Here is a 13,705-nt window from a genome sequence, read left to right on the forward strand (position 1 = left end):
CTGCATGCTATGGATAAGCTCCCATGGATCCTTCTCATGCTAAGTAGAGATCAAATTAGTGGTCTTAGCAGACTTCTCACCACAAGTGATCAGGCATACCGTTTGTGAGGCACACTGGAAACCCTTAATTAAAGCCATTAATGAAACCAACTGCTCTGCCACTCAGTGGGAGCACAGCAGCTCTTTTCCATTGGGACTCCTGGCTCCAATGGCATCAGAAGCAAAACTTTCAGGACACTCAGGAAACACAAGGGTGAATGCCGTGCATGTGGGGAATGTGTTAATAATATTAATTAAGCCACTGCCCCGTAATGAGTTAGTGGTGTGTGGGTGCCCTCCACACCCCAACACAGCTCTGACAGGTGTCAGGATCACCAGACAGCATTCCCTACTACCGTACACCAGCAGCTAAAGAGGTGTTTAGCGGCTTGTAATTACGGTTTAGGTTAATAATTGTGTAGCCACTGGCCTGTAATTGGGTTATACACAGGATGAGCCTATTTGCCATTAAATACAACTTCCCCACACTTGTATTGCGGCCCACACAGAGAAGCTGACAAGGGGGATTCCGGGGCCGCTCCTGCCCGTGCTGGGGCCAGTTCAGGTCCGGGGCAACCCGCCCAAGGCGCTGAGGGAGCTGCGGGGGAGTCCGCCATCCCCGGGCCTCCTCAGCGAGGCGCCGCCATCTCCTCAGCGCTGCCGGCAGCCCCGAGGAGCGCGGTGCACCACGGGACTTGTAGTCCTCCCGCCGCTCGGCGAGCAGGCGGGCAGAGCAATGCGGCCTCATGGGAGTTGTAGTCCTTCCGGCGCCTGCTGCCGGCACCGCGCCGCTCCCCAGTGGCCGTTACAAACTACAACTCCCAGGGGGCCGCGCGGCGGCGGCCTCCCATTTCTTCGCCGGGCCGGCCGGGGCGGGCATAAGATGGCGGCGAGGTTGAGCGGCGGCGGTGGGGAGAACCGGCTGGTGTCGCTGCCCCTGTCCCGCATCCGCGTGATCATGAAGAGCTCGCCGGAGGTCTCCAGCATCAACCAGGACGCGCTCTTCCTCACCGCCAAGGCCACGGTACCGGCTGCCCCCTCTCCGTGCCCTCCCGGCCGTCCGGGCCCGCTCCTCCTCCTCCTCCTCCTCCTCCTCCTCCGTGAGGCGAGGCGCCGCGCTTCTGCCCCGCCGCGCCAAGGGACGGCTCGGTGTCCTCCCTGCGGCTGGGCTCCTGGGGCTCTGGGGGCTCCTGCAGCCTTGTACCGCTGTCAGCTGGTTCAAATTAGCCCAGGGGGAGTGGTAGCCTGCTGCCTTCTGGTCCTCAGGGCCGCTGGGTAGGGCCCTGCGGGGCGGCACAGGGTGAGGTGCGTGTCAGGAGCCCAGCCGGTGCTCCAAGAAGATGCCGGCAGCGTGGCCAGGATGGCTGCCGGCATCCTGGTCTGTATCAGGAATAGTGCAGCCAGCAGGAGCAGGGAGGTGATCGTCCCCCTGTACTCTGCTCTGGTGAGGCCACACCTCGAGTGCTGTGTTCGGCTTTGGGCCCCTCACTACAAGAAGGACATCGAGGCCCTGGAGCATGTCCAGAGCAGGGCTACGAAGCTGGTGAAGGGCCTGGAGCACAAGTCCTGCGAGGACCTGGGGTTGTTTAGTCTGGAGAAGAGGAGGCTCAGGGGAGACCTTATTGCTCTCTACAGCTACCTGAAAGGAAGGTGTGGGGAGCTGGGGGTCGGCCTCTTCTCACAGGTAACTAGTGATAGGACTAGAGGGAATGGCCTCAAGTTGTGCCAGGGGAGGTTCAGGTTGGACATGAGGAGCCATTTCTTCTCGGAAAGAGCAGTCAGGCATTGGGACGGGTTCCCCAGGGAGGTGGTGGAGTCACCGTCCCTGGGGGTGTTCAGGGAAAGGTTGGACGTGGTGCCTGGGGACATGGTTTAGTGGGTGACATTGGTGGTAGGGGGATGGTTGGACCAGATGATCTTGGAGGTCTTTTCCAACCTTAACAATACTATGAGTCCATATCCTGACTTTGTGAAATGTATCAAGCCCTTCTCAAATGAGTGGATCTTGCATGGAGTGCCCTGTTTGTGTACAGTTAAATGTGGTGGTTTTGTCTTTGATTGGGGATTAAAGAAAACTGCTGCCAGCTCTGTATCTGAATTCTTACTATTCACTTTAACTTTTTAGGAGCTTTTTGTCCAATATTTGGCATCGTACTCCTACAAACATGGCCGAGGCAAGGAGAAGAATGCTCTAACTTACAGTGACCTGTCGCATACTGCAGAAGAGTGTGAAACCTTTCAGTTCCTTGCAGGTATCTATGGAGTGACGGTAAATCCAGTATGTAGTTGGGAAAATGAAGTCTTGTCCTCACAGAAACAATTCAATGGGAGCACAAGCCTCCTGCTTGGTCGTTTATCTTCTATATCACACTAAAATGGAACTCATAAGCTACGTCACTGAAAACCCTTCTTTGGCAATAGAGATTTTTGTGGTGCTTCCAATTTACACACGGCTAATTAGCGCTCAGCGTATTGCCATAAGCCTTCCACAGCTCCATTTGAAAGCACTCAGCCTATAAAACAAGATCGGTGTACATCTTTGTTACAAATTATATGGCTCAGAAATTACACCTTTAAATCTGGGAGTCCTGTTTCGCAGAGTGACTCATCATATGGTTCCTCTCCCTATTTTAATGTGTATGTATAAGGTATACACACGCGTGCACACTTTTAACTTGCAATTTTGTTGTAACACTTGGCTCAGAAAAGTTATCAGCATAGGATATAAATTGAGAATGAGACATTCTTAGGCTGGGCTTTCTCAGGGCCCTTTTTATTGTCCCGAATATCTCTCCTGAATGGAGAAAACCTGTTTCTATAGGAAATAAATAAGATAGTTGTCCTAGCGAATCCATCAGAAGTGGCTGAGTAATTGAGCACTCCATTTTACATCAAACAAATAACATTACTTGTACCACACATGGGTAATTCCCTTCTTTTATTATAGCTGTTTAGGTCAGACTAATTCATCTGGTTATTCACTAAAATAACGATGTAAAACAAAAAAGGCCTCTTTTTGGCTGTTTAATTAGTGGTATGAATACAACAGTATGAATGAAACAAGTTTCAAACTGACTATAAAAGAAGCAATTCTGCCTTCCAGATATCTTGCCAAAGAAGATCCTAGCCAGCAAATACCTAAAAATGCTTGAAAAAGAGAAGCGAGATGGAGAAGTGGGGGAAGGTGAAGAAGAGGATGAGGAGGAAGATGACGAAGATGGGGCTGTTGGTGAAGATGTGGGATCTTAAGGCTAGAGGAGAGCTACTTCATAGTTGATCGGTTTTCTGTTGTATAAAGGATGTTATTTTTGTGACTGAGATTCCAGATGCTGGATATATTTATGTACTGAGCCATTTGGTTTTGCTTTAAGAAGTTTAAAAATTGAACTTTGTCCTTGCTGAAGAATGGAATTCTTCCCTCGGAAAACACGGTGGGGAGAGAAGCGCTCATGTAAATTTGACGGCAGAACTCGCTGAGGCGATCCAAAATGTGACTTCTTCGGACAATCGTTACCAAATCTAAAAGTCCTTCAGGGCAGCTTTCAGTCCAAAAGCTGTTTCACCCCCTCTCTAGAAGGGGGTTCTACCCCAGTTTGTGTCTCTCCTCAGAGTGGCAAATGAGGGGAGGGGAGGTGTTTTATACAGTATCTTCAAATATCTGCTGTCCTGGTCTCCTTAGGAGCCAGTAACTGATCAAACCCTCCCCCAGCTGTCTGGGATAGCGCCAGGGCAGTAGCAGTGGTCCAAGCCCATCTGAAAAGAGTTCTGTAAAACTGCTGCTGTAGTGCAGCCTCCGTGGGCATGCCTGCACAGAAACGGGGAGAGGATGAGAGCTCTTCCAATAGCTGATGTGGTTTGGTGGCTCTGGTGGTAACAAAGTAGGTGTTAGATAATGATGTAAATATGTACATCCAGAACCTTGCTCTGTACTCAGCTCTCCACATCTGCAGTGTGTCTGTGGTGTTTGACAAAATGCGCGTTGTTTGAGGTCTGTTAAATGTGGATTGTTGGGAATGAACAACGCATTCACCGTTTAAGTGAGAGCTGGATTTAGTTTTTTTTTTTTTTACACTATAAAAATAACTTTCCTGTGTACAACTTTATATGCAACTTTTTAAAATAAATGTTTTTTTAATGAAAAGTGACACTTGATGCAGAGACTTTCTACAGTTCTTTCCAGCTTCTGTTGTGTGCATGACTAACGTACGAGCCTAGCGTGCTCACCCTTCATCCTTCCAGGAAGGAAAAAATAAAGGCGCAAAGGCATGTTTTGAATATTCCCACTAGGTAACGTGAATTAGATTTAGCCTGCTGTGGGAGTCTTAGCTGTGTTAACCAGCAGTCTCTGAGGATACACAGCTTAACACTTGCACAACCATAGAATTGTGTTAAGTCATGCTCAGAGGGAGAGACACTTCTGGTGTGGTCCTGCTCTGTGCAGGGGTGGCCTCACCTTAAGGACTGAGGGCAATTTTGGGCACCAAAATATAAGGACATAAAACTATAAGCCTCCAAAGGAGGGCTGCAAAGATGGTGAAGGGTCTGGAGGGGAAAAAAGACACATGAGAAGTGGCTGAGGGCCCTTGGTCTGTTTAGCCCAGAGCAGGCCGAGGGGAGGCCTCATGGCGGCCTGCAGCTCCCTCATGAGGGGAGCGGAGGGGCAGGCGCTGAGCTCTGCTCTCTGGGGACAGCGACAGGACCTGAGGGAATGGCATGGAGCTGGGACAGGGGAGGGTCAGGCTGGGTGTTAGGAAAAGGTTCTGCACCCAGAGGTGGTTGGGCACTGGGACAGGCTCCCCAGGGCCATGGTTATGGCCCCGAGCCTGCTGGAGTTCAAGAAGCGTTTGGACAATGCTTTCAGACACAGGGTCTGATTTTTGGGTGGTTGTCTGGGGACCCAGGAGTTGGACTCGATGATCCTTGTGGCTCCCTTCCAACCCAGGATATTCTATGATTATATGACGATACTTATGGCTTGTCTTAAGTTGAAGGCAGAACTACACTAAATGGCTATTGAAACACAAGGCTGCAGCTACTCCATCATTTGGCACACTCCAGATTTTGTTCTAAGAGTGCAAAAACAGGGGTTAGACAGCCAAGATCAGAGACTGGCAGAAGAGTTAAGCTGCTGAACCATGAAAGAAATGTTCTTACTCTGAAAGATCAAAGACTGGTGCACTATAAACTGTTTTCCTTAAATTGCCATAAACATTGCATTGTATCAGGAATGCTGCAGTGAGTGCGAAGGGATGCTTCAGCCCTAGAGAAATTCCCAAATGTCCATACAGAATTATAGTGTTGTGAGTTTATTTTATTTTTTAATTATTAAAAGTGCACGGAGAGCTGTGGGAATGGGGTTGGGCGCTGTGTGTTTGGGGTAGGAGGGGTCGCCCACAGTAAGATGTGTGAATTCTGTGGGGCGTTTTGCGCAACACTTGGTGTGTCTGGTACTTGCTTGCTTTGGGGGGGGGTGGGGGTGGACAAAAAAAAAAGCCTCTTGCAGCCTAGAAAAAAACAAAATGGTCATTCTATAGCATAAACTAGGTAGAGGGCAATGAAATATATCACTAGGGAACCCCAAAACCACATGAGTTACCTTAAAGAGTCACAAGGCACCAGGCTGTCACCTCAGGGTAACTCCCTGGAGCCATGGTTAGGCCCAACACCACCCGGCCCACAGTTACCTCAGATAGGCCACAACTAAAGCATGGACAGCTCCGAAACAGCCTCAGCAAGGAGGGCTGTGTGCTGGCAGATGTATTTTGAGGTAAAGACATCAGGTGTGATCAGTTTTAGGTCATATACATGCTTATGGAAGTTGCCATTGGGCTTAGTTTTAGAATTGCGTTTTCCATCAGCAGTTCTGCCTTCGGAGCTGATCCAACTGTCTGTAATGCTGAAAAGGGTTTTTTGAGCCAGGCTATGTTATAAAGGATGATAGCACTGACTTCATTAAAGGTGCCAAAACGACCCCAGCCCCACATACCTACCTCCCACCAGTCGTCACTGACAGGAGCCGAGCGTTGCTGGATTCTGGCACTTCGGCCTAGCTGCTGCCCGGCTCGTCAGCTGCGAGCTACTGCTGGCAGCTGGGAAGTGGCACGGAAACACTGCTTTTAGACACCACAAATAAACAAATCCCCGCCGCTTTCATCAGTCACTGCTCTACGGGCTAGTGGATCGCGAGCCTGGCTCAGCACAATCACTATGTCCAAAACACCATGAGACAGTTGTGCACCCATCCTGACAGAGCAGGGAGCGTTGGGGGAGCGTTGGTATTTTAGGACTGAAGGAAAAAAGTTCACTGGGGCCGTGTTAGATGCTGGCCAGCTCTGTGAGGGTCACTTTCGAGAGAGCTGTGATAGGAAATCCTGCCGCAGAAGTCATTAGTCTTGGGACCAGAGCTGGCAACGACCCACGGCCTCGTGCCGGCCCCAGCACCGCTGGCTCCCCGCAGCCAGGCTGCAAAATGCTGAGGATGCCCCATCCATGGAGGTGTTCCAGGCCAGGCTGGATGGGGCTTTGGGCAACCTGGGCTGGTGGGAGGTGTCCCTGCCCATGGCCGGGGGTTTTTGACAGCAGCACACAGTGGACAAACTTACCAAGACGAATCTGTTGTTAGATGTCTTTGTTTTCTTCCTACAGTATTATCTTGCGGGATCCTCCCCACCAAGCCAAGGCTGCTCAAAGAAAACGAAGCTCCCATCTCCCCAAGCTTACAAAAATGACAAACAGACTGCAGTAACCACACATAAATCACCGCATTTCGTCCCTCTTAGAAGTTTCCCGTGGGACGATGAACATAGGCAATTCGTGAGGCCACAAGAACTTGGTTGAATTAATCCAGAAGGGTGTTCGGAGTCCTCAACCGGAGACCTCAGAGCTGCCAAAATTTGCCAGAACCAACTCCAGGCCTTGCAGCTACCAAAGCTTGTTGCCATCAAAACTGGTAACTAGCACTCGTTTTCCCCAAATCTTGCTTGTCACAGAGCAAGTGTGCCCAATTCAACATCGTATTTCAAAAACGAGGGATGTGACTTACAAGGGACGTGACTTCTGCCTCAAAGGGGAGGGACAGTTGTGACTTTATCTCATGCTATTGAGTAAAACCTGTCTGTGGCTGCAGGGCTGGAACTCACCGTACCTCTCTGATATCACCTTGACTTGAGGCTTTATGGTAAGCATGAAGAGCTCGCTTCTTTTGCTTAAAAACTGCAGGTGTAAACACAGAAAGGAACAGAAGGCAGGATCTCAGGCAAGTGGTTTCCAAACTGCCAACCTGCCATAAATAATTTGAGAGTCCCTTGTAAGTTACTTTCTTGAAAAGCAGCACAAAATGGCTCTGGAAACGCGCCCAATGGGCACATGGCAGAGCACGGACCAGAACTTCACAGCACTCGGGCGACAGAGGGATTCTCTCTTCTCACAAAAAAGCCCCAAAACCAGCACATTTAAATCAGAATTATGATTTGGCAAAGCACAGTGAGGTATACTATAAGGATGTCTGCTCTGGTATGATCTTGAATCAGCCACCACGACTTTACCTGAGTTACAGACTGCAGCAATCAATAGTTTTAGATTTCACAGTGCACAAGTAACTGGGGAAAAAAAAAGAGTCAAATTAAAGAAAGACAGCAAACAAGCTTGTAAAGATGAGGAATTTTATTTTATTGACATACTATGAGGCAAAACAAAATTGACACCATACAAAATAACTTTATAAAATATCATTCACATCATTATTTTGTCAGGAATTACAGCATTCTGAGCTTGTTACGAGTCTTATGTTTTGAGGTGAGAAACACTACGCTAAATCTTTAGTATTAGTTGTATATATACAGTAAGAAACCAAAACAGAAACTGTTAGGTTTTTCATGAGTTTATTGCAAAAGTAGTGCAAACTATTTTACCTTGCAAGCTGTAAAACAAACTTGGAAAAGGACCGACCTAAGCTTAAAAACACGACAATAAATGCTCGACTTCACAGCCTTTGAAGCTTCCTTCAACGGTTCTCAACAGAAATTCCCCATCTTTGCACATTTTTCGGTTTCCACTGGCTCGGAAAGGCAGAAGTGGAAGACGTACCCGCACCAGCAAGAGGCTGAGCCGGGGGAACAGGTCGGATCCTGCTCCGTGCTGGGCCCGATGCTCACCAAGCCTTAATTTGGGCAGCTCGGCACACAGCGTGGCCAAGCCACCCCCAAAACATCGACCAACAGGGGAAGTTTGGTCCCTTTGGTTTTCCTCTATCATCACACTGCCCCTCTCCCCATCCGTACTGAGAAAAGAGTCAAGAAAGCGGTACGAGCACGCCAACGGTTAGGAACACGTATTGTCTGTTTTCGGAGTATAGTATCCTTTTCCTGATAGTCTACGTAAAGCGAATTTCCTCGTGGTCCCCCCTCCCCGTTGCGTACACGATGCAGGGCAAACCCCACCCCGAACTCCTGCATGAAACCAAGGACGGATACTACATCCTAACGAGCTCAACAGAAAACACCGGTCTAAAATGCTACTGGGGTCCCCCGAAGCAAAACAGGTAGCTAGTAATCTACTAAAAAAAAATAAAAGCAAACAAATGCTACATGAAAAATGTTAAAGGAACAAAATGCAGCATATTCAGGCTCTTTTTTTTTTCTTGAGGTACCTATATAAATATTACCTTCTGCCCAAAGTACTATCTGTTTTGTTATAAAACTAAAGTCCTTATCTCGAGCCAATTGCAGGGCATACATTATTATTGAGAAAGTGCAACCATGCTGATAATTTATATGCAGCATATTAAAGGATGAGTAGAGGCTTTAGAAAATATAGCTTAAGTATAGACCTGATGGAGCAGTTTTATAAAAACATCTAACAGAGGCATCTTCCTTTTGTTCGAGTCTCTCTGCAGCTGAAAGCCTTAGGAAACAGCTTTGAAGTCCTGCCACCCCGGACTGTCAGCACTTTTACAGTTCCATACATACATATATATTTTTTTTAATATTTAAACTAAATACAAGTCTACAGAAAAGATTTCCCCCTCTGTATTAAGTATTGGTAGAAAGTCAATTTATTATTTTTTTTTTTTAACTTCAAAAAATGATAGTATATCACAACTTAAATTTTCCAAAAAGGATTTTTTCTTCTTAAGTAAAAAAGGCTTGCGTAGTAGAAAAACTTATACATAGTTGTAAACTGTTAAATACAAAACTGTGTGGAAAAGTCAATTACATTTTATTCCCTTACCCATGTATCCCTTTGTTTTATATATATATATATATATATATGCACACATATATACACACACAGCTGTATTCTGTATGTGTATGTATGTTATATATGCATATATATAGATACACAGAGATGTATATATCTAGGGTTGGGATTACGTATTTCAAAAAGTTCTTTATTGGGTATTTCTCTTTGCCTAGTTCTGCTCTGATACTGTACACTTTACGATTTGATACACCGAAAAATATTTTAAAATTTGCTAAAAATATGCTGCTTTTCTCTTCTTTTTTAAACTCTGCGGTTAAAATTCGTTTGCTGTTTTTAATCAAGAACATGACTTTTGATTGTTACGCACTGGGAAAAAACACAAAGGCACAAAGAATAAAACTGAACTACAATATTGTTGTTTCCGAACAAGAAACCCAAAGGTTTTGGTTTGCAGAGGACCGCCTCCGCCGAGGTCAGTCGTCACATGCAGTTTGGTCGCTTTTTGCCCATCTTGTCGACAATTTGCGTTCATAGCACCCAACTGTTGAAATGAGGTAGATCCAAATCCAAAAAGAAAGCTGGGTCCCCGCCACGTGATTTGCCCCTATTCCTAATGTTTTAAGGATTAGATGTCAGTCGGAGAAGCGAAAATGATGGCACTATCTGAAGTAAGCACAGAACTCGAGAACAGTTGTGTTTTTTTGTTGTTGTTTTGGTTTGTTTGTTTGTTTGTTTTTTCATTTTTCAATGTAAAATTTCAGCGCTAAGTCGCGATCCTCCTTCAGGCAGAGATTTCCTAGCAGGGGGAGGGAGGAGAACACGTCCAACGCAAGGAGCTGAGATTTGAGAAAGCCCGTTTTGGGGCAGACTGCCTGAGAAACGCAAGAGAGCCCGGCTTCTGTAGAGCAACGGTGACGCCAGCGCCCGAGGAGGTCGGTCACAGTATAGAGATCTACAGGTTTTTCCCTTTCGTTCTCAGGTGAGCCTTCCTTTTTACGAGTTTAGCTTTATAGGAAGATCCTACTCTCGTTAAACAGTATTTTTGCATACTCTGAGAAAATCTGACGAATTTATCTCTTTTGTTAAGGCTTAATTTAAAGTGGCGCTGCCACACAGCGTCATGCAAACATCAAGCTACGTAAGCAAGGTACAGCATTTACCCTACACACATCTACACGGAGCCCCGCCGGCTCTGGGGAACATAAAGCAACACTTCATCTACGCCACCAACTCTATGATGCCACTGATGCGTTTAAAAATCAGTCAAGGGGGCTTTGTGTTACACGTGCTAGTCTTACCCAAACAGCACTACATCGCTTATACATCGCAAGCACGAGACGTTTTAATACGGATGCAACACACAAACTCGCCAACACACCCTTAGTACCACTTGAAATGAAGCCCTTAACATCTTAGCTTTTTCTTTTTTTTTTTTTTTCTTCTTCTTCCAAAAATAGTAAACTCTACGTGGTCATAAAAACATTTTGATTCGAGGGAGCATGTACAACGGGAAACTTCTGAGTTCCTTTTTGGTTGGTTTTTAGTTATTTTATAAAAATAAAGAAACAAAAATATTCAAAGAAAGGATTTTAATAGATGTCAGTTAAATCTGCAATATACCAAACTTAAGGAAAAAAATAGGGGGGAGGGGGGATTTAATCAATACATTCTCTTTTCCACGTCACCCTTCCGTGACCAAGTTAACCACTTTGCCACACAGAAACCTGGGGTGAGATCTCTATTTACAAACTGCCCCAAAAACTTGAGGTTTTGTGATTGTACAAACTAACAAAGGACTACGGAAGCCAGTCATATTGTGCTTATTATTCCCAGCCAAGCTCTGCCTTCGCACCTTCATGTCTGAGCAGTCGCACTCCGCTTTCACCAACGCGTGCACGCACGCACGTGTACGTCCACACGCACACCATTGCCAACAAATGACAAACTGAATGGCAGCACTTCAGGATAACCCACAGCTTCGCCAGATATACTTTGCCATTGCATCTAATTGATGATTTTTCACAGATAATTTCAAGCCTTACTCTTTTTTTTTTTTTTTTGCATCTCCCTATAAAAAAAATGCACAGCTTTCCCAGATGCTCACTAGTAATCACCCCTTAAGTATATCTTCCTTCTGCGAATCCATATATTATCCTACCCTTCAGCCCCATATAATCAAAAAAACAAACGCTATTTTTGCTGCCCCAAACTCGGTAATAAAGGATGGGGAAAACGCAACAATCTTCATTTAAGCTGGAGACATTCTGGGGATTAAACACTGAGAGGCAATTTCAGGTCAGTTCAAGATTCAAGTCGGCCAGGCAATTAGAAACACGGTATTTACTTCAAAACAAGATGACACAATTGTCACTTGCAGATGAGATGAGGAGTTTAAGGGGTCAGTCTCAGGAGAAAGCAAGGAACAAAAAAATTAGGGTCAATCCCACCTTTTTATAGCACAAACAGTGGGGTTCTGAGCATCTCCCAGCTGATGCAGGATTAATGTTAATGAAACCTGGAAACAAACTTCTCTGCACGTTCTGCTGATACACGACGGGCCCAACCCTACCCGCAGCACACGATCAAGTGTCCGCCGCAGAGCCGAGATTTTGGGGTGCCCACCCAGCATGACCAGATCTGCTCGGAGCCAAGCAAACCCAGGCAGTTTTACGTGCGCTGCTAAGAGGGGAGCTTCCTCTGTTGGTGCAGAAACAGGAAAAGCTGATAGGCAAAGAATAGAGTCCCCATTATATGGTGTGGGGTTTTTTATTTTCCTGCTAGGAAATGTAAGCTAACAAAGTAAATGCAAAGAGGACCAGCCAGGGGAGTAGGAACTCCCATGGTTGCTTGCTGACCTTTTCACAATTCATGCTTGCCAAGCACACGCAGACATAAAATGGTCGGAAATGTTTAAATTAATGCTTCAGGGACTATTAATAGGCTCGTTCCTAGGTTAGCCGAATCTGTAACTGCTGCTGCTGGGTAGAGCAGCTATTCCAGCAGGTATTTCAGTTCTTAAAGGGGAAAAAAAATAGAGCAAAACTAAAGCAACCTGGTACAGCAACACATCACATCCAGATGCTGCGGATCTTTTACATTTCTGGCGCTGCCACGTGCAAAACCCCCGGACCAGCTCCCACCAGCCTCTCGCACCTGCAAACGAACGTCCCTGTCCTCGCTCCGACCAAATCCGAGGTGCTCTGCGATGCCGAGAGCAGAAGGCAGCTTTGGGGAGCTGCCCAACAGCCTTCCCTTTTGGGGCAGGGGCTGGAAGTTGCCAGCAGGATCTGCCAGGGGCTGTGGGGCTGTGCAGGAAGCCAGAAGGAAAACTACATGTTGCTTACTGTCGCCTCAACAAGTGCTTATTTGGCAGTTTTCTGATAAAAACGGTTCACCTTGCCTCCCTAGTTACTCTCATCATTTTAAGGGGATGTGCTCACAATCCCCTGCCTGCACAGGGAAACCTCTTCCAGGCCACAGCAACATCAATAGTGTCTATGGATCCATAAAACCAGGATGTAGTGAAATATTTTCTAAAAGCAGCTATTTGCCCTAGAGCAAAATCCTATTCTTCATGCTTTGGGGCGGGGGGGGGCGGGTTGTGAAGTTAGAATGAAGAACTGAACGAAATGTTCAGGATTTTACCCTGTTCAATCACTGCTGAGCTCATTTATTCAGTCACTCACCATCGCTCAGCAAGAATTCTTCCAAAAAGCCAGAACTTCATCCCTGCCATCGATAGGCTTCTTTAGTGTCTACGGCCAAAGAGTAAGGTGATGAAATTGCAGATAACATAATCCTGGCTGATTTGCCTCTGAGGTGCCAGCTCCTAGCATAAAGCCCGGTCACTTCCAAACCAAAAGCTACCGCAGTGCCATGAAGCCACCCCAGCGCGTCGTGGTTAGGCAGGTAGTATTTCTGTCAGCAGAGTGGCTAAGCATAAAACAGGGAAGCTCGCTTGGATTCACTGTAAACAAAACAAGGAATTAACGTGGTTTTCTACAGTTTCACTTCAGGCCATTTAAAGCACCTTTAGTCGGCGTGCGCTTAGTTCAAGACTGAGTTACGGCCAAGGCTTCACGCAAAACTGACACGTGAAATATTCACAACAAAAATACTCCAGATTTTTTTTTTTAATCCATTTTAAAGTTTATCAGTCATGGGCTGAGCAGGGAAGATAGTTAATATACTCAACATTACAGTCTCACATCAACTTATCGAAAAAATAGGTTTAAAAATATTCCAATACGTTGGTTTTTTTTGCCTCAGATTCAAAATATATTCCAAGCACCTTGATGTCACTTGCAATGAAAGCACGACATTTGTCGGCCAACAGCTGAAATATGAAGAGATGTTTCATTTGGAAACAACGGTATACAAACCCAGCAAGTGAACGGAGAGGTGACACAGGAGTTGCTGCTACCAGGTGACCCCGCACAACAACAAACGTGCCAGGCGTGACGTG

General features: G+C 46.4%; 1 protein-coding gene across 1 annotated transcript; it reads left to right on the forward strand.

Annotated features, from left to right (window-relative positions):
* Positions 1–880: 880 nt before the first annotated feature.
* CHRAC1 (chromatin accessibility complex subunit 1) lies at positions 881–4,174 on the forward strand. Its single transcript, XM_040547352.1, has 3 exons — positions 881–1,063; positions 2,165–2,291; positions 3,143–4,174. The coding sequence occupies exons 1-3, from the start codon at positions 923–925 to the stop codon at positions 3,286–3,288; spliced, it is 414 nt and encodes a 137-aa protein (XP_040403286.1). The 5' UTR covers positions 881–922; the 3' UTR covers positions 3,289–4,174.
* The last annotated feature ends 9,531 nt before the right edge of the window (positions 4,175–13,705 follow it).

This window comes from Cygnus olor, chromosome 2 (assembly GCF_009769625.2).
Source record: "Cygnus olor isolate bCygOlo1 chromosome 2, bCygOlo1.pri.v2, whole genome shotgun sequence".
NCBI classification, from domain to species: Eukaryota; Metazoa; Chordata; class Aves; order Anseriformes; family Anatidae; genus Cygnus; species Cygnus olor.

Bases quoted from the DNA above. Each gene is read 5' to 3' on its own strand.
- CHRAC1 (XM_040547352.1), top strand. From the start codon at position 923: ATGGCGGCGAGGTTGAGCGGCGGCGGTGGGGAGAACCGGCTGGTGTCG. The intron at 1,064-2,164 runs GTACCGGCTGCC...TTAACTTTTTAG, and splicing joins TCCTCACCGCCAAGGCCACG to GAGCTTTTTGTCCAATATTT. The intron at 2,292-3,142 runs GTATCTATGGAG...TCTGCCTTCCAG, and splicing joins AACCTTTCAGTTCCTTGCAG to ATATCTTGCCAAAGAAGATC.